The 21,662-nt window shown below is 38.3% G+C and overlaps 1 protein-coding gene across 1 annotated transcript in view; it reads right to left on the bottom strand.

The window, feature by feature from the left end:
• The window catches only part of IPO11 (importin 11), an 88,090-nt gene that overhangs the window by 24,197 nt on the left and 42,231 nt on the right, over window positions 1-21,662 (bottom strand). The window contains exons 21-27 of the mRNA XM_084880784.1: window positions 17,215-17,330; window positions 15,765-15,841; window positions 13,203-13,282; window positions 12,715-12,795; window positions 6,953-7,048; window positions 6,272-6,385; window positions 3,485-3,606 (exon numbers count right to left, since the gene is read on the bottom strand). Coding sequence (XP_084736910.1) covers window positions 3,485-3,606; window positions 6,272-6,385; window positions 6,953-7,048; window positions 12,715-12,795; window positions 13,203-13,282; window positions 15,765-15,841; window positions 17,215-17,330 — 686 coding nt within the window. The remainder of the gene's footprint in view (window positions 1-3,484; window positions 3,607-6,271; window positions 6,386-6,952; window positions 7,049-12,714; window positions 12,796-13,202; window positions 13,283-15,764; window positions 15,842-17,214; window positions 17,331-21,662) is intronic.

Below are 21,662 nucleotides of genomic sequence, written 5' to 3'. Positions count from 1 at the left end.
GGACATTTTTTTCAGTGACTTTAGACAAAGAGGAAGGGGGAGAGAGGATGATGTGAGAGAGAAACACTGATCAGCCACCTCCCACATGCACCCCTCACACCGCATCAAGAATCCAATCTGCAACCTTTTGGTATATGAGACAATTCTCTAACCAACTGAGCCATCTGACAAGAGCTATAATGTAATATTTTAAGGTAAGGATTTAAAGAACTATTAACTTTTTATAATATATATTATTTAGTCATAATTTTCCAAAAAGCTGATTGCTTAGGTTTTCTAATTCTGACTTTTATTAATCTTACCAATATTCTAACAATACACTTAAAATATTAGTGATAATATATAATTGTACACTAAAATTCCCTTTTCAATATTAAAGCAACTTTACTTCACATCAAGACAATTACTTCAGATAACAATATGAATTATTTCCATATTAAGTTACTTTGTATAATACCAAGCACTATCTTTCTATGACAATAAAAAACACACATAGAAGTTCATACTGGATAACAGGTCATTATCAAATGATCTACAATTCTCACAAATATCCTTTGTGAATGGCTATTGTTTTTTAATTGCATCATACAACTTAAATATATGGGGTTCAGGACATGCTACCCCAAAATGTAGCTACATAGAATATTTTAAGCTAAAGAGTTTTAAGAAAATAGCAGAAACAAAATGGTCTCTCTCTGACCCTCTAATTCTCAGATATACCCCCATACCCTCTGCCCTACAATCCTGAAGGAGATTATAAAACTTTCACGTGAGAGGTGCCCGCTTTATATTGGGAAGAAAGGAGCATCTTTATCGCCAAAGATAAAAGGACTCTGGCCAGAACCCAAACAAACAGGTCTTACACAATTTCTTCCACTTTAGTACACTTACTTACCTCATACCCTTACATCTTTCCACAACTTTACATCCACTCTGCATCAAACCCACAAAAACACAGAGGTTTAACAATTTCTCCTGGTCTTCATTTCCTTATTAAGAAGCTAGTATCATGTAAAACAAATTAAATTTGTATGCTCTTTTCTCAAATCTGCACAGGTTAATCAATCCATTCCACTCATAGTCAAAAGTCTTTGTGTCAAGTTAAGAGTCCCAAAGGTGATAATGGTGCAAGAACAACCAGCTAAAAAATGTACCTACCACAATCAGATTCCACATCACAACTACTAACATCCTATATAATAAAGATATAATATGCAAATTGACGATCACTCCAACACACAAGATGGCCGCCCAGATGTGGACACAAGATGGTACCACAAGATGACCAGGCTTGCAGAGAAGGCAGTTGGGGGCAACCAGGCTGGTGGGGGAGGGCAGTTAGGGGTGACCAGGCCTGCAGGGAAGGGCAGTTGGGGATGACCAGGCCGGCAGGGGAGGGCAATTGGGGGGGATCGGGCCTGCAGGGGAGGGCAGTTGGGGACAACAGGGCCAGCAGGGTAACAGTTAGGCAATGATCAGGTTGACAAGGGAGTGGTTAGGGGATGGTCAGGCTGGCAGGCAGAAGCAGTTAGTGGCAGTCAGGCAGGCAGGCAGGCAAGCAGGTGGGAGCCAGCAGTCCTGGATTGTGAGAGGGATGTCTCAAATTGGAGAGGGTGCAGGCTGGGCTGAGGGACAATGCCCCCCCCCTTCTAGTGCACAAATTTTGTGCACTGGGCCTCAAGTAGCTATAATAATAATAATTAAAAAAAATACAAGTATTGACAAAGACATAGAGAAATTAGAACCACTATGAAAAATAGTCTGGCAGTCCTCAAGGGGTAAAACAGAGTCATCATATGACCCAGCAATACCCAAAAGAAAGGAAAGCACACATCTAAATGAAAACTTATACAAATAATAGCAACATTAATAATAATAGCCATAAAGTAGAAACAACTCAAATATCCAAATGATAAACAAAATGTGGTAGGTATATCTGTACAAGAAAACATTATTCAACAAAAAAAGATATAAAATGCTGATACATGCTACAAAATGGATGAACCTTGAAAACATGCTAAATTAGAGACCACATACTGTCTGGTTTCATTAGAAGGAAAAGCCTGGAATAGGCATGTCTATAGGGACTGAAAGTAGATTAGTGGTTGCCTAGGGCTAGGGGAGTATGAGAGAATAAGGGGTGTCAAAGAGTACATGGTTTCTTTTGGGGATAACAAAAATGTTCTAAAACTGATCATGGTGATTGCTGCACAACTCTGTGGATATACTGAAAACTACTGAATTGTATATTTTAAATGAGTCAATTGTATGGTCTGTGAGTTATTATATCTCAATAAGGCTTATAATGCACACACAAAGATGTTTCTAAGACATTCTTCTTGTAAGAGACAAAAAATTAAGAACTAATTTTTACTGTAGAAAAGCTACTAAAATATTATATTAAGGATTTATAGATAAAAAAAATATATCAAAAATGCGAAATAAGAAAACATGACCTAGGTGTAAGAGACACATTCTCTTTTAAGAGATGAAAATAAAATTATATCATCCTATCCTATACAGTAAAAGGGCAATATGCAAATTAACCATCATTCAGTTACAAAGATGCTGCTAAGTATCCTACAATGCACAATTCTGCCCCTCAACAAATAATCACCTGGCCCCAAATGTCACTAGAACTATGGCTGAGAAACCCTGCTTTAGAACAATATATTTCTTTTTAAAAAAATATAAACTTTATTGATTTTTTACAGAGAAGAAGAGAGAGGGACAGAGGGCCAGAAACATCGATGAGAGAGAATCATCGACCAGCTGCCTCCTGCAACCCCCCTCCCCAAACTGGGGATGTGCCCACAACCAATGTACATGCCCTTGACCGGAATTGAACCTGGGACCCTTCAGTCCGCAAACCGATGCTCTATATATTTCTGCACTTGAAAATCCATTAGAATGAAAAGAGAAGAAAGTAGCATTTCCCAATTTAACCTGGTTAAGAAAATCATTACCAACGTTATTCTCTAGACCTGCTTATTTTATGAAATAAATAAATGTTATACCGCAAAGTCTAAAAGAAACACAGAAACAGGAAATTACTATTACACGGGAAATTAACCAGGGAACATCACTGGGGATGTGGAAAGGAGAAAATTTTCCCCAAACTCCAACAACTATATATATGCGCCCATGATTCTATTAAGGTCCTCTATATATAAAGATTTCATTAAGGTCCTCTAAATATAAAGAGGACCTTAATAAAATCTGGTTATTATAAAAAATGTAAATTCAGACAAGAATCACATAAATTGTAAAATGAATATGACCATTACATTGCAGTGCCCAACACTCCCATTCATATATTTTTAGATCTAGACTAACACTCCACACATCATTATCTACTAACAAAATTGGCATACATATACATTAAATAACACTGTCCAGAAACACGCAGCAATACCAAATGGCCAAAACAGTGCTAAAATTTTGATGCTTTAAAGAAACAAATTTTAAGAAAACGTTTCCTCACCTATTATCAGATGGCAGAAGAGAAAGCAAAGCCAAAGCTGAAAGTTTTCTTCTTTCAGGCTGAGTAATGTTATCCATACGGTCAACCCACATTTCAATCATATTTCCCAAAAGCTGATCCATCTGGGAAAAAAAGACCAAGAGGCATCTCAAAATATTTGAAATACTATGTACTTGTGGATAGGCTAAAATCTCATAAGGCATGGTTAAAGTTCAATTCCAGCAACCACAGAATTAGGATATAAATTTGGAGCAAGCCTTGAACCAGAAAGGAACAATTTAAGCAAACCAACTTTAATTAAAGCAAACCAACTTTAATTAATCTTGAGAGCCAATTAATTCTGTGGACTAAATAGATTTACTTCTTCAACTCAGCTAGGCTAAGGTATCCAATTGTTCAAATACCAGTCTAGATGCTGTTGTAAAAGTATTTTATAGGTCTGATTAACATTTACAATGTGTTACTCTAAGTACAGGAGATTACCTTATGTAATGCAATTCAATCAGTCTAAAGTTTTCAGAACAAAAATTAAGGTTTTTCAGAAAAGAAGAAATCCTGCTTCAAGGCTATGCATCAATAGAAGAATACACACACGAAATGTGATACATGTATAAAACAATATTACTCAGACAAAAAATAATAAAAATTTGCGATTTGCGAGGAGAAAAGATGGCGGCTGGCAGGACAGAGGTGAGGTAGAGGAAGTGAGTGAGGGTATAAAAGGAGTGTGTGGATGTGTGCGGAGTGAGTAAGAGACAGTTAAATTTCACAGGAACAACAGGCTCTCTTGGACAAGGAGAGACCACTACTGCTGTGGGCATGGAGCCCACGCCATCTTGAAGAGGAGAATGGCCAAAATTTTTTAGGAACTCATCAGCACCACCACCCGACAGGGCTTTGACACTGCCTGCGACCCAGCAGCCACTCCAGCCAAAATCCTGCTGCCCCAGCTGCAGACCTGCGGACCCTGGGACCTCCACTTGCAAAGATGCACTGTTCCCACAGCAGTAAGTGCACCTTCCCCCTCCCCAGCAGGAGAATGCCAGACACCACTTCCTTTCGCGCATTTCCAACAGCCCAGGGATCCAGGGCACACCACTCCAGAGGCAGAGCCTGGGAGCCACTGGGAGCCCCCGCTGGTGTCATTCTGTACAGGTAAGGGCACGCTGCCCTGCAGTAGAAATTCTGAATTTCCTCTTCCTGAATAACTGCCCAGACACCCCAGCTGCTTAACTTCAGCACCAGGGCCCCTCAAATTTCATCAGAGCTCTGCGCCAGCAAACTCACCAGCACAGACTCACATTTCCAAAGGGCAGGCACCCTAAGCCCATATATCACAGGGTCCTCTGGAGAGTTGCTTTGAGCCTCTGCTGGGTGTGACTCTGTACAAACAGGAACGCACTGCCCCACAGTAGAAATTTTGACCACCTTCCTCCTAAATAACAGCCCACATACACCCCAGCTGCTTAACTTCAGTGCCAGGGCCCCTCAAAGTCTGTCAGAGCTCTGCACAGGCAAATGCTCTGCCAGTCCGCGCACGCTTTTCCAATGCGCAGGCACGCTGAGCCCATCTATCTGCAGGGTGCTTGTGGAAGCTGCTGTGAGTCCCTGCTGGGTGTGATCTTGGACAAACATGGACTCATAGCCCTGGCAGTAGAAATTCTGAATTCACTCATCCCGGATACCTGCACAAAGACGCCTCAATTACGCAGATTCAGTGCCAGGCCCTGTCAGAGTACTTCAGTGCCCTTTAATAGCAAACGCACAGAGGGTGCCCCTCCACTGGGAGCTTGCGCATATCCACCACAGGTGCAGCAGCAAATGCTGGGTCTGCCCACCCCACAACTATAGAACTCTGGATACCAGTCACCCCTTTCCAGAACGCAGACCCCCTGAACCTCAAAACCCCAATAGGCGATTCCTGGGTGCCATTGTGAGTCCCCGCTGGACATATGTGATTTCTATAAAGGGCACAAACACAGCAAAAATTGGGACACCCCTCTCCACAGCTGCTGACTTCTAGACACCACAGTTGTACCTTTCCAGCTCACAGGCTTACTGGTGTGATCTCTCAGGTCTCCTGGGCTTGGCAATCTAGTGTAGCTCCCTACTTGAGCTATTTGGGTTATCTTGATGTAAGCCTGTGAGCTGGAAATAAATAGATGTTACTTAAATTCAGCTGCAAACACCTGATTGCATCTTTGAAAATATATTTTAATTGAAAAAATTTAAAAAATATTTTTATTGATTTCAGAGAGGACAGGAGAAGGAAAGAGAGAAATATCAATGATGAAAGAGAATCATTATCTGCTGCCTCCTGCATGCATGCCCACCACCAGGGATCAAGCCCGAAATCTGAGCATGTGCCTGGGAATCAAACCAGATCTCCTGGTTCACAGGTGGACACTCAACCACGGAGCAACACTAGCTGGGCTGATTGCATCTTTATAATCAAGTTATTCACCCCCAAAAATGCTGACACTGTAAAAACAACTTACTGTACTGCATTAAAAACAAGTTAATTAAAGAAATGAAACAAAAACTGCACACGATTATACGTATCCCTGTTTCATTTAATGTATTCCTATCACTAAGAATAAAATTGTCCATTTAAAACAGAAAATATAAGTTTCAACTGCCATTCACAGATTCTTTTTTCTTCTCCCAAATTATAGGTTTGAATACAATAAGACTTTTATAAAATCATTATTTCAATAAGTTATTTCCAATCTTTATCTAGATAAAGACTTCCTTCAATTAAAAAAAAAAACAAAAACTGATTCTTACCTCCTGATTACATTTATGTGCCATCACATTAAGAAGTGAAGAAAAGAAACTCGTGTTTTGTAGCATGACTCGACCCATAACTCCAAGATACGTGGACATCACTACAGGATACCTCTGTGCAATTAAAAAAGCACATGTAAAATTGTATTAAGCAATTATAAATAATCAAGGACATGTTAGCATACATAACAATATTCTCCTCCATGTTGCTTCTTTAAAATGAACTGTCAACATTACCTGAATCTAACTTACTAAATGAACATGCCACACAAAGTAATATATTTGTACTACATATATATTTATAGAATATATGTGTATATATATAATAAAGAGAGAAGAACAGAGAAAGGATATTTACCAATGGTATATTTATATATTTATATTATTTTAAATGTTCTTAACATACATAGTTAAATGGATCAATTTAAGAGCTGGACTTAGAACATGTGAGTGAGAGATGAGATAGCAAAGGAAATCTATCTTTCCCTATGTGGAAAAATAACAAAGCTGCATGAATACCTGAAATTTACTTAATTTTTTTCAAAATAATCAAATATGTTTTAAAAGCTTTCCTTTTACTTAAGAAAATGAAGAAATAATTTTCCAATGAGGAGGGAAAATAATTAAAACTACAAGTCTCAGGGTCTAGAACTGTCCTTAGAAACTTAATAAAAATCTTACCTCCCCTTCTATAATACCTCTGAAAACACAGGGTAAAATCGGTTGAAATATTTGTGAGCCTAATACTGGGTTCACTTTAAGGGCATTTTCCACAACCTAAAAATTATAAAGACATATTGGTTGCAGGCAGTAACAAAAGCCACAGGGAAGGAAAACAATGTATTAAATATCACACCAAATCCAAGATACAAATAAGTACATGAGGTAGGTAATTGATACTCTGGCTTTAGACATACAGTTACAAAATAATTCATTAAAAATGCAATTTGACATAAAATATGTAATATCTAGACACAGCTATACACCTTACATAGAATTATAATTAATCACATCCCAATACCATTGGTATCATGTTGTTAATGGAATTCTTATCTTTGCATTTTAAACAAACAAAAAAAATTTATAAAACATTAAAATAGAGGTAGCAAAAGGCATTATCAAAATATTGGCTTTTCATAGTGAAAAAGAAAATTAGTAACTGTACACAATGCCCCAAAATAAATCTACATTTAAATTTATCAATAAATAGGACAGAAAAAAGCATGTTGTATATATACTGAACTAGAGGCCCAGTGCATGAAAATTCATGCACTAGAGGGGGGGAGGGTGTCCCCCACCCCAGCCTGCCACCTCTCATAGTCTGGGAGCCCTCAGGGGTGGGAGGTGACCTGGTGATCAGGGGAAGGTGATGCCCCATCACACCTCTGCTGCTGGCAGTGCAAGCCTCAGCCGGCCCTGGTTACCTGAGCCTTGGGCAGCCCCAGTGGGCTGGGCAGCCACCATCCAAGGCCTGCCTGTGCTTCGTGCTGACCCTGGGTGGCTGGGGGGTTGAGGGACTCTGGAGGCAGGTTCGTGGCTGTGAGGCCTGGGTGTCACCATCTTTGAGGGTGGGGCAGTCAATTAGCATATTCCCTACTTATTGGCTGTGGGTGCCACTATCTTTGTGATGGTGTGAGGGTCAATTAGCATATTCCCTCTTTATTAGATAGGATACCGATTAAATGAATCCTATTTCATTTGTAATATGATCGTGTATATTATTAACCATGAGCATTGATTGTTATAGGTAAAAATTATAAAAATTATTCTTATATGATTAAGATGGGTTCTGTTCATAACAAAGGTAGCAGAAAACTCAGAGTGGGGTGTGATTTTGTTTGCTTACTTTTGTTTTATTTTCATTTATTTTTTGAATGTTTTTATTGGTTCTTAGAAAGAGAGGAAGGGAGAGAAAGAAACATTAATGTGAGAGAGAAAACAATTGGGTTGTCTCCCATACCCACCCTACCTGACTAGGGACTGAACCAAAACCTGGCACGTGCCCTGAGAAAAAATGGAATCAGCAACCTTTCGGTGCATAGGATGACACTCCAACCAACTGACCAGCCAGGGCTGTTTTATTGTTTAGGGAGTAAGACAGGCAGTGGTCAGGAAGCATCGGTGAGGAAGAAAATCAGACACCATTTAAGAGGCTTGTGGGCAAGCACCAGTCTCAAGGCAGAGCCAGGTTTCCCTTTAAACTTCAAGCAATCTTTCTCAAGACTAACTATTGACATTCTAAATGGGACAAGTATTTACTGTGCAGGACTATTCCATGCATTGAGGGGCTTTTACTATCTTTAGTCTGGACTTATCATGTACCAATAACATGCTCCAAACACAAGGAAAATTAAATACACCTCCGTACATTTCAAAACGCTTTAAAGATATAACACACAAGATGGATTTTGATCAGTTTTTTTAACCACATACTGTTACATTGGGCATGCAGAGAGATTTATTATTATAACTAGAGGCCCAGAGCAAGAAATTCGTACGTGAGTACAGTCCTTAGGCCTGGCCCATGATCAGGGCCATCTTCCCTGGATGCCCACAGTCAGCCCCAACCCCCCACCCCCACCCCCCACTTCCCCTTTTGCCATTGGTTGACCGGTACCTGATGGCCAGGGAAAGGGACTGAGAGGTTGGCTGTTTCCACCCGCTCACCAGCCCTGCCCCCGCTGCAGGTTGCCCTGTGTGTGTGGGGGGTGATGGGTGGGGCAGGGGCCTTGGTCTGGCACTGCTTACATCCCCCACCACCCACCCCTGGTTCTCTTTTCACCATCAGGCAATCAGAGCCTGCCAGCTGTGGAAGAGGATCAAGAGATGGTCAGTGAGCCTCATAGTGACTAGCCTAGCAATTGTTCTGGTCATCCCACCTTTAGGGTCAATTTGCATATTACCCTTTTATTATATAGGATTGTGAGGGTCACTGTAATCTTCCCATCTCCTATCCAAATGCTGCAATGTACCCCTGAGGATAAAGGCCAGAGGAGAACTTAACAGCCCCACATCTGGTTTCATTGAAAAGGGATTTTGATTCATGCTACTTCACAGTTGGTATAATATCCCTTGGGCTGAAGAGACACAGTGAGGACTGGCTTTGCCCAAGGATGGCTGCTGCAGTCTGAGTGATTAGGGAGTGAGCACACTGGACCAGGTGTCAAGGTTCTGGTTCTCATTCTGGGCTTGGACACTAACCAACCATGGATCCTTTGTCAAACCATGTCCTTAGAGTCCTCATGCCCCAAAATGAAGAGGTTAGATAAAGTCAGAGCCCACGTTTTTTTATTTTAAAACTCAGTGTTTGTCCACTTCTGATCCCTGCGATATATAGTTACCTCTTTGCTGCAGGTGTTCCATCTGTTCATGAATTAAAGGACAGAATTGAAGTTGCATTCAACTGAAATTAAACTGATTCTAATCCACACTCCTAGTTTTATGAGAACTCTAGGATATTTTTTTTATCTATAAAAGTATTGGGCTCATTCCTTTGTTTCTGTTTTTGAAATGATTATATCTGTAGTTTTTCTTGACCTTGGGGTAATGCAAGTTTGGATAGAAATGATGATATAACATTTCTCTCTAGTGAATTTTTTTAATATTAAAAAAAATTAACAATGTATTTTATAATATATGACAAAGTTTGTAGCTTTTGAGGAATATTCTGTAAATATACCAATGGTATGTTAGTGCTCCAGGGCTAGTAATCAAAAGGCCAGGAGTCTCCTATTTACTAAGGAATAAAGATAAACAGAAAGTACCCAGGAATGACAATTTCTTTCTTTCTTTCTTTCTTTCTTTCTTTCTTTCTTTCTTTCTTTCATCCTTGGGTAAATATATGTTTATTGATTTTTTAAAATAAAGAGATGAAGGGAAAGAGAAAGAGAAATATCGATGTGAGAGAGAAACATTGGTCAGCTGCCTCCCATACATTCTGCAACAGAGGATCAAACCTGCAGACTACGTATGTACCCTAACCAGGAACTGAACCCAAAACTTGCATATTTGCCCTGACTAGGAATTGAACCTGCAACCTTTGGTGTACAGGATGACTCAACTGAGCCACCTAGATGATAGCATTTTCTAATTTTAAGTAAGAAGTAAAGGGGGATGTCCAAAGACAAGACAAGCTTAAAAATATAAAAACTTTTTTACTATGGACTACACACTGTGCTATCTACTAAAAGACACAGAATAAATGATATCACAGTTCCTGATTAAAAGCTACAGGGGGTTCAGCACATAATTAAATATGATCTTAATAAGGCTTATTTTGTTTTAAAAAAATGTGAGTTGGAATAGAGATGAGGAAGGCATTTGGAATTAAGGTGGGAATGTAGATACACTGGAGGACTGAGTCTCAGAGGATGATGTCAGTAGACAATCTCCATTTTATCTATGAGTGGAAAGTAAGGCCATCTGCTGACTGTCAGAAACTTAGCTTCATTCCCTCCTGAAGCCCAACTAAAATTATAAGAAAAGATAAAAGGGAAAGTGACACTTTTAAAAGGATAAAGAAAATGAGAGATGAATAGTGAAGGCTACAAAGAAGAAATTTAAAAGGCATTTAGAAGAGACTTCTTCAGGAAAATTAAAGTAATAAAATACCTGGTGGGGTCGTTATGTATGAACACATTGAGCAGAGACACCTGGTATAAAAAAATTACACCAAAAACATCTGACTAGTACCAAAGGATTACAAAAGTTTGTGTAGAAAAGAAATTAGATTATTATGACCTTTTAAAATATAAACTCATTTAAATGTATCTATCATTTAATGCAAGCAAACTGTTGCTATACATATTCTTTACATATAAAGGTATAGTCACTATTGTGTAAAAGAACTACAATATTTCAGAACTAAAATGGAGTCTTTATATTCAAACAGTATGAATCATAGCTAGGGAAGATTAAGATTGTTGGTGAAGAAGTCTGTGATTACTCCTAGTTTTCATGTTTGGTCAATGGATACAAATTATGGTGGTGTTAGTTATAATGAGGTTTGATTTTGGACATGTTGAACTTTGAGATGCCTGTGGAAAATCCATATAGAATGGTCCTACGTTTTTGTCATACACATGACACTCTATAATCCATTTCCCAAGAAATATTTTGCAGTTGTGACTTAAAAGCCATATTTCAAACTATCTCCAAGGTTCTTCCATAATGGTCAAACTCATACCAAGCATTCTGACCAGGAGCATAGTTTTTACTTCTAACAAAATTTTGAAAAATGCATCTCTGACTTCAATAGTAATATCAAATTCTGTATATTTTAATACAGAATTTTAATTTAATTCTGTATAGTTAAATACATGTGCACCCCTATTGCCAAAAAGCTCCAAGAAGGAAATAACACTAAACACAACTACTAATAAGTAGTTAAAAGTAAGGTAATTTCCAGATGTTAACAGAACTTAAAGGACAACTTACTCCTCTTGGTGGAGATCTTATGTTCTTGGGGATTTTAACTTGTTTGCTGTGTTTTAATCCACTCAGTTTCCTTTTGTTTTAATGTTCAAACTGTCCATAATTGGCCAGTGGGAGCTCCTCTGCAGTTAATTCCCTATCCTATCTGGTTTGGCTCAGTGAATATAGCGTTAGCCAGCGAACTGAAGGGTCCCAGGTTCAATTCCAGTCAAGGGCACATGCCCCGGTTGCGGGTTCCATCTCAGTAGGGAGTGTGCAGGAGGCAGCCAATTAATGATTCTCTCTCATCATTGATGCTTCTATCTCTCTCTCCCTCTCCCTTCCTCTATAAAAATCAATAAAAATATTTTTATACAGTTAATTTCTGCATCCTTTTGACCAAATCCCACCTACTAGGGATGTGCCCAAGACCAAGGTACATGCCCTTGACCACAATCAAACCAGGGACCCTTCAGTCCCCAGGCCGACGCTCTATCCACTGAGCCAAACCAGCTAGGGCTTTTATTTTTTAATTGAAGTATAACTGATACATATTGGTTTCAGGTGTACAATACAGTAATTTGATACTGGTTCTTAATTTTACACAATTCATACAAACCTGGCATTCTGAGAGTCAACCCAAATTAAAAGTAACAATTCATAATGTGAAAAATTTTATCCAAAAATAGGCTAACAAACTAGAGGGGTGAGAAGTATCAAATATCACCAGCCTTTGGATAATTCATAAAGTTTTTAAAGCCTTGCTATACAAAGGGAGGTCTTGGGATGGGGGGGACTGTCTTAAAATTGTGGCATCTGCACTTTCACAACATCCTCAGGTGATCTGCACATACAGGCAAATTTGAGACTTCTGGTCCCTAAGTATTAGACCAACTGAATACTGCTAAAAGAAATTACTATCTAGAATTACTCTTCTCCTTGCCAATCATCCAAACTCAAATAAAGGTCCAATTTCACAAAATACAGATAATCTTATAAACTTATAACAATAATTTTTAAAATGACAATACCTTGAGCACTTGAACTTGACCTTCTGTAGTAATGTCATTTAGCAGCTCACAAAAAGACTGACACAGACCTGCTGCATATGTCTGAAATTCAAAGGTCAAAATATATATATGAATGTATCTACAATACTGAAAAGTCATATAAAATTCAATTTGGGACTCATTATAATCTATTTGAGGTTTATATACTAAAGTTACAATTACAACTCTTTAGGAAACCTTTAGAGAATAAAAGTATAACTTATTCTCTATGCTAATTTTATAGAAATATGAGGATATATTTTTTCAAAGGACATATTTTCTGGGTTTAAAAAACTAATTAATAACTGCATTTCATCTGCCCTGCAGTTTTCAATGCTTATAAAAATTTTCCCCCACTTAAAGTAATAAAAATCAATAACTTAAATTTTATAAAGGTACCTCCTCATTTCAATGAGAAACAAAATCATAACTGTATAAATTTTTACAATGTAAAAACTATAACAACATACCTGTAAAAATTCTGTTGATGATAAAAAGATATAACTGTTGATGATCTTAAAGCAGGTTCTGAGATTTTCTGAACTTTGTTCTACCAAAATAATAAATATTTTGTAAAGGATAAGCTAATTCATTGTTCTGTTAGTTTAAATAAAGTGACTTATGAAAAATTAAGTTATACTTCTTCATAAACTTTTCTAAATGCTATTCAGAATACTAATCCTACATAATAAAGAGCTAATATGCAAATGGTCATCACGACCTCATGCCTTAACACCATAATGGCTCAGACACTCAACACTGGGGAGAGAGGTTAGGGACCAGCCGCACGCCCTTGGGTCCTGGATGCCAGTGGCTGCGCCTGTGCCTGCGGCATTGGAGAGTGACAAGCCACCCACCCTGTGGTCCTGGCTGCCAGTGGATACACCTGTGCCTGTGGCCCAGGAGAGAGACAAGCCTCCAACCCTACGGTCTCGGGCACCAGCAGCTGCACCTGTGCCTGCAGCCCAGGAGAGGACAAGCTGCCCCCTCCACAGTCCCAGGCACCAGCACCTAAGCCTGCGGCCCAGGATAAGGACAAGCCGCACACCCTGCGGTCCTGGGTGCCAGCACCTGTGGCGCAGGAGAGGGACAAGCCACTAGCCCCACAGTCCAAGGCACCAGCACCTGAGGCTGTAGCCTGGGCAAAGCCTCCGGCCCACGGTCCCCCGTGGCTGAAGCCGGCCGGGTGAAGCCAGCTGGGTCCTAGGTTCCTGCAACTAGCCAGAGGGAGGGAAGCCCGGGTCCTTGGAACCAGGTTTGGGACAAGGCAGAGGCGGTTAGGGGCGATCAGGCCAGCAGGGGAGCTGTTAGGGGCGATAAGGCAGGTAGGCAGATGTGGTTAGTCAGGCAGGCAGGCAAGCAGGCAGGCCGGCCAGCAGTCAGAAGCCAGTGGTGCCAGATTGTGAGAGGCAGTCGGACATCCTCCAAGGGGTACTGGATTGGAGAGGGTGCAGTCTGGGCTGATGGACCCCACCATGCACAAATTTTGTGCACCAGGCCTCTAGTATATAGATAACTATCTAAAACCCGATACCAACCTATAGCTTAATGCTTTCTCATATATCTCCCACTGTTAAATCAATTTAGAGAAGAACGTGAAGTTCCTTTCAGAAAAGAACTACATAACCAAATGACCCAATCTTTCGACTCAAACTATATTTCTAATTCTTGGAAGGCCAACAACATGCAATGGAATTGTTTTACCATCACATTTGGACATCTGCTTAAATGTGTTCATGTGATAAGAATTATCTTATTTTACTTAGGAAAAGAATTCCATTACACCCCCAAAATTATATTGTGCTTAAATATTCTCAATCCTTAGACTTTGTGGTTCTTTTCCCCTATGCATAAAAAAGGTTCTTTAAAAAGTAATTACCAGCCAAAACCGGTTTGGCTCAGTGGATAGAGCGTCAGCCTGCGGACTGAAAGGTCCCAGGTTCGATTCCGGTCAAGGGCATGTACCTTGGTTGCCGGCACGTCCCCAATTGGGAGTGTGCAAGAGGCAGCTGATCGATGTCTCTCCCTCATCGATGTTTCTACCTCTCTATCCCTCTATCATCTTTCTCTCTGTAAAAAAAAAATCAATAAAATATATATATTTTAAAAAATTTAAATTAAATCTATTACATACTTGTGAATGGTGGTTGATATGTAAAAGAAAAGTATTAATTTTCTATTATTATTTACTAGAGGCCCAGTAAGTAAAATTTGTGCATGGATAGGGTCCCTAGACCTGGCCAGCAATCAGGGTTGATTGGGGCCTCTGGCTGCCAGCTAGGGCCTCCCTTCCCTGGCTGCAGGCTGTTGGCTGCCAGCCAGGGCCTTCCTTCATTCTGCACCACCCCCTGGTGGTCAGCGTATGTCATAGTGAGCAATCAGCCTCCCAGTCAAACTTCAGCGGGAACAATTTGCATATTAGACTTTTATATAAATAAGATATAGATCATGTGAATACATGTTCAGATTGGAAAAAAAAAATCTAATTGGATTTCATCCAAGGTGGCCTAAATGAGACAAAAAGCCTACTTCTAGAACCCTGTCCAGTTCTATGGTTTCATGTACCAAAAGCGTTGCTTCAATAACATTTAGCTTCATTATTTCACAGCTCACATGTAATACTTCAACAAACAATAATATGATTTTCCACTATTTAATAATTTTCATTATATGTGGTTTATATTATAGTTTCTTAGCTAAATCATAATTATGTACAGAATTCATTTGTGAAAAGCACAAAATCACATTATAAAAGAAGCTGGATAAAACTTCTTTACACATAAAAGCAGCCTTATACTATGACTTTTTAAATACCTTATAAAATTGCTATCAAACAAAAACTTTACCAGAGTTCAAACCTAATTTGTAGTTTCCTGAGAACTTTTTTATTTTTATTCAGTAATTTAGTAAATTTATTTTTTGATCTTTTACAAGCAGAAATTATCCTTAAAACTTGCATAGAAAAAAAATCTAAAAACTATTAACTATGGCTGCATTCAAAACAGTAGTTAAGTTTATGCTTTAATACCTACCAAGAAGTGGTGGCATGTTCTGAAATATACGAAGCAACTCTGGTGTAATGCATGGACTGTTTTCCAAAGTCACTAACCTAGGGGGGAAGAGATTAAATCACTCTCTGTAACCATTAAAGATACTACCGTGTTTCCCCGAAAAATAAGACATCCTCTGAAAATAAGACCTACTTAAAGGTTTCCTTTTGAGTGAAATATAAGGCATCCTCCCGAAAATAAGCCCCCCCCCCCCCCCCCAGGCTAAACATGACAGATTTGATCCACTGATTCTGAAAGAAATGAAGTCACAAGAAATTCACCAGGAAATTCAGGAATCGGATTGTTATGATAATGTTCCAGATGATGATGACATGATTGTCATTGAATAAATGAGTAAATTCTTGATACTGTAAGATTCAGTTTGTCTGGTTTGTGTTGACAACTACCGTACTACCGTACCGTATACAGGTAATAAATTTCCTTTATTTTCATTTAACAATAAATGTGTACCGTATTCTTCTTCATGGAAAAATAAGACATCCCCTGAAAATAAGACCTAGCGCATCTTTGGGAGCAAAAATTAATATAAGATACTGTCTTATTTTCGGGGAAACAGGGTAACAACACGACTTAAAATATTTTAAAAACTGCCCCATGTAAAAGAAGAAAAACAGATAATACAAAAAGCCATAAAATTATCTCTCTTAAAAAAAATCACCAAATTCATCAAAATTAAAAATTTACCTACAAATCATGTAATATTATTTTTATATATATGGCAAAAACAGTAAAATGTCTACACACTAAAATATGTATAATTATAATGATAAAGCAAAATCTACTAGCCGTCACGACCCACAGGTTGAGAACCGCTGCTGTAGAGCCTAAGACCATTGGAAAACACAGATATTTACATTATGATTCATTAACAGTAGCAAAATTACAGTTATGAAGTAGCAACGAAAGTAATTTTATGGTTGGAGGTCACCACAACATGAGGAATTGTATTAAAGGGTTGCAGCATTAGAAAGGTTGAGAACCATTGCCTTAGGGAATGTCAGTCTGCTGGTTTTGGCCCAATCCCCGCATGCCAGGGCAAGGGAACCCATCTGCTAGAGCAGCTGGGATGAGCTGGTGATCCCAACGGCCTGACAGCCAGCCCTGTCCTCCGGCTACTTACCTCAATTCCCTGTTCACCATGACTGATCTACTGGGGCCTGTGGGTCGGGGGCAGGGACCAAGAGGTCAGCCTTCAGCCCGCTCACCAGTCTTCAGTCCCGCCCCACCCCACTCCTCGGCCGGTCGTGGGGCGGGGTGAGGGAGAGAGGAAGAGATGCTCAGGAACACTGGCTTTATATATATATAGGTGTTGAGTTTTTAAGCTCTGTTACATGGCCTTTGCTTTATTGAGAGTAAGGAAGATCGAGAAAGAAAAAAAAAAAAGGTCCAAGGTATTAGTTTTTCCTCTTACCATAATTCTAAACCATCTTCCAGAAGATAAACATGTGGAGGCTGGGAAACATCTGTACTCAGTTGAATAACTGGGAGCAGGAAGGGGTATAGGTTCTTGCTGTCTGCTCCTAATCCCTATGGGAAGTATAAATAAAACTTAACATAAGACATTCTAAGGTCCCACCACTACCACCACCACCACCACCACCCCCCCCCCAAAAAAAATATCATCTATCATATATAAAAACTCTAAAAAACAACTTATAAAATAAATTTATCAGATTTTAAAGGATAGCCCTAAATACAAGCATTACTAAAACAAAGTTGTTTACAATTAGAAAGCAAGTAGCAAAGAAATACCATTCAATTGCCTAATGGTAGTAAAATAATATATACCAAGCCTATAGACATCTGTTCATTTAAGAGTTTCTACATATAAATATTTATTTCCCCATCTCTGAACACTACAGAGGTGTTAACACTGAAATATTAAATTCTATAAATTATCTAACCTAGATAATAAACACTGAACTCAACTAATTATCAGTAAGATAATTACCTTATGGTACATTAACATTCTAGAATACTGAGTAGCCATGAGAAAGGATTAGACATGAAATATAAGCAATTTCAAAATAATTATAAACTGGATTTTAAAAGTACAGAAGCGTGTATAATAATTCTACATGCAAAATATTTTTTAAATAGCTATAATTCTGAATATGTGGTAAATGCATAAAAATGTTTCTTCAGAGAAAATAGAAAAAAAAATGTTAACACTAGGTAAATATGGAAAGGGAAAATAATACTGGAGGGTATAAAGGAGTTTTGTTTTTTGTAAGTGTGCTTTTCTGTAAGCTTTTAAAAATATATACATAAAAATATGTACATATTAGTTTAATGAAGATAGTTTTGCTGATTTTTTTTATATTTTATCAATTTTTTACAGAGAGGAAGGGAGAGAGAGAGTTAGAAACATCAGATCAGCTGCCTCCTGTATGCCCCCTACTGGGGATGTGCCCACAACCAAGCACTGGAATCAAACCTGGGACCTTTTAGTCCACAGGATGACACTCTATCCACGGAGCCAAACTGGTTTCGGCAATTTTACTGATATTTTTAAAGAAAAAAAAGAAAGAGATAATAGTGGGCATTGTATCTAAAATCTATTTTGCCTAATTACTGTATTATGAAGGTTGACTCAGTGTACCACACCAATCTTTAAAAGAAAATAAAAAGGATAGAAAGTCCATTTCTAACCCATTAGTAATCTCTATAATCTGATAAACATAGAAAGGAAATAAAATAACCAAACATCACCTCACTTAGAAAATAATTCAAATGTCAATATAACATAGAGCAAATTACAATGCAATAAAACATTTATGTATTTTTCTTTTTTGAATTAAACATATTTTTAAAAATATATATTCCCCTTTTAATGAAATGTTTATAATAAATTCAATCCGTATCAGAACGTAAGATACTTCAATGGAAATATATAAAGTTTACCCTTAAGTACATTAAGTACAAGTCTGGCCCTTTCTATAACTAAAAATAAGGTGAAAGACCTTATTGAAGATTTTTCCAAAGAGAACTATAAAAATATCATATTTAATAAAGTAAAAATAATAGTATATTGGGCTTTAATATTCAGTTAAAATTTTACTCTCCATAACAGTCTTTAATAGAAAAAAGAACATTAAGAAAAACTAGTCAAGTTCATATTGATTATCAAGTAAGCTTAAAATTTCTTAAGAAAATTAGAATCTATCAACTTTGTGCATATCCCAATGAGCACAATATACTAGCATTAACAAAACTAAAGGAAGCAATTGTGAAATATTTTAGACTCTCTGTGTATAATCTAGAGGCCTCAAATACTTGTACAATCCCAGATATACAGCTTTAAATCGGAACATTCTTTTGACCAATGGTTATAACTACAAGACATTCTCTACAATACTTTAAAAGCTCAAAAATAAATTAATCAGTTATTAATAAAATCATCAGAAATGCTTAAATAGGGAAAATCATGTTGTGCCATCATTACCTAAGACATAGGGGAAGGGGGGAGGAAGATGGCGGCTGGCAGGACAGAGGTGAGGGAGAAGCAGTGAGCGGGGGTATGAAAGGAGTGTGTGGATGTGTGTGGTGCGTGTGAGAGTGAGGAAGGGACAGTTAAATCTCTCAGGAGCAGCAGAGGCTGGCAGATAGATTCTCTTGGACTAGGAGAGACTACCACCTCTGTGGGCACTCCCTGGACTGCGGGACTCCAGCACAGAGACCATGCCATTTTGAAGGGAAGAGCAGCCTTTTTAAAGAATTCATCAACATCACCAACAGACAGGCCTTGGAACTGCCCCGGGACCCAACAGCCATGCCAACCAAAATCCTCAAGAATGGCAATTATCAATAAATCAACAAACGACAAGTGCTGGCGAGGATGCTGAGAAAAAGGAACCTTCATGCACTGCTGGTGGGAATGCAGACTGGTGAAACCACTGTGGAGACAGTATGGAGTTTCCTCAAAAAACTAAAAATGGAACTCCCATTTGACCCAGTAATCTCACTCCCAGAAATATATCCTAAGAAACTGGAAACACTAATCATAAAGTTTATATGCACTCCTATGTTCATAGCAGCACAATTTATAATAGCTAAGACTTGGAAACAGCCTAGGTGCCCGTCAGCAGATGACTGGATCAGAAAACTATCGTACATCTACTCAATGGAATATTATGCTGCCATAAAGAAGAAGAAATTCTTAACCATTTGCAGCAACCTGGATGTAATTGGAGAATATTATGCTAAGTGAAATAAGCCAGTCAATGAAAGAAAAATACCACATGATCTTACTCATTTGTGGATAATAAAAAACGTTATAAACTGATGAACAAAAAGATAGATACAGAGGCAGTAAAGCATCAGACTGTCAAATTATAGCGGGAAGGTGGGGGAGATAAGAGATCAACCGAAGGACTTATATACATGCATATAAGAATAACCAATGGGTGCAAAACATTGGGGGGTAAGGGCATGTATGGGAGTGGGGGGGGGGGGGAGGGCAATGGTAAGATATGTACACATATAATACCTTAATAAAAATAAATAAAAATTTAAAAAGAAAAAAATATTAAAGTTATTAATACTCCCCCCCAAAAAAAGCCAACTCATTGACATTGAAATATAGATGTAACCATTATCCAACTCGGTTCTCTGATCTTTAAACATAATTTCCCTGTCATTAGACAATGTCCCACGGATTTTTATTATTATATAAAAATAATAATAAAAATAAAAAATAAATAAGAGGTAATTTTTCAGGATAATCACAAGAATTACAGGGTTGACAGAAAGAGATGTTAGGCTAGACACTTATTAAAGAGAAAATGCATTTAAAAAAATTTGTATCGCCCAGCAGGCACAGCTCAGTGGTTGAGCATTAACTTTCTAACCGGGTCAGTTTGATTTCTGGTCAGGACACAAACTGGGTTGTGGGCTTTAACCTCAGTAGGGGGCATGCACAGACAGCCAATCAATGATCCTTTCTCATCACTGATGTTTCTATCTCTCTCCCTCTTAGAAATCAGTAAAAGTATTTTTTTCAATTTATATCACCATTCAACCATCTAAAACTGCCTTAGACAAAAATTTGTAACTGTAAAACCCATCCATAAATATTTACTGAACAAGTAGTTTACGTTTCAAAAAGTATCACGGTGCCTGAGAAAGGTTTTTCTAAACTAATAGTAGAAAGGATACTTTTAAAACTAATTAGAACATTTAGAGTAAAAATTCTTAGAGAGAGATCTCCCATTGGAAAAATCTATCAAACTTTGAAGCAAAGGCAGTAAAAATCACTGCAGCATCCATACACTCAGAGATAGTCTAGGGTTAAGATCTTCTCTCAATATACTCTCACATCAGACTCTGTCATTTTCAGTTCAAATGAGAATTAGAGTCTCATTCTTTTTCCCTGAAGTTTGGGTTCCTCCCTATTTAATGCACATCCCAGCACTTCAAAGTCAAGATGTCTGAAATCAAATTCACTCCTTATCTCAAAAGCAACTACTGTTCTTCTGCCTTTCAAATTTATGAAAGAAACATTAAGTTTATGCAGAAAATCCCTGAATAACAAGAAAGCAGCCTGCAAGGTACCATGGACTACATAGATTGTGGGTTTATAATCATTTTTTTTTAAATATATTTTATTGATTTTTTTTTACAGAGAGGAAGAGAGAGGGATAGAAAGTTAGAAACATCGATGAGGGAGAGACATCTATCAGCTGCCTCTTGCACACCCCCTACTGGGGATGTGCCCGCAACCAAGGTACATGCCCTTGACCGGAATCGAACCTGGGACCTTTCAGTCCGCAGACCGACACTCTACCGCTGAGCCAAACCGGTTTCGACGGGTTTATCATCATTGAGGACCACTACATCTAATGAAAGAAATCATCTTTA

The sequence above is a fragment of the Pipistrellus hanaki genome (genome assembly GCF_964339955.1).
Source record: "Pipistrellus hanaki genome assembly, chromosome: 4".
NCBI classification, from domain to species: domain Eukaryota; kingdom Metazoa; phylum Chordata; class Mammalia; order Chiroptera; family Vespertilionidae; genus Pipistrellus; species Pipistrellus hanaki.
Note: the sequence above shows the minus strand (reverse complement) of the source record. Positions and strands in the feature narration are given on the sequence as shown.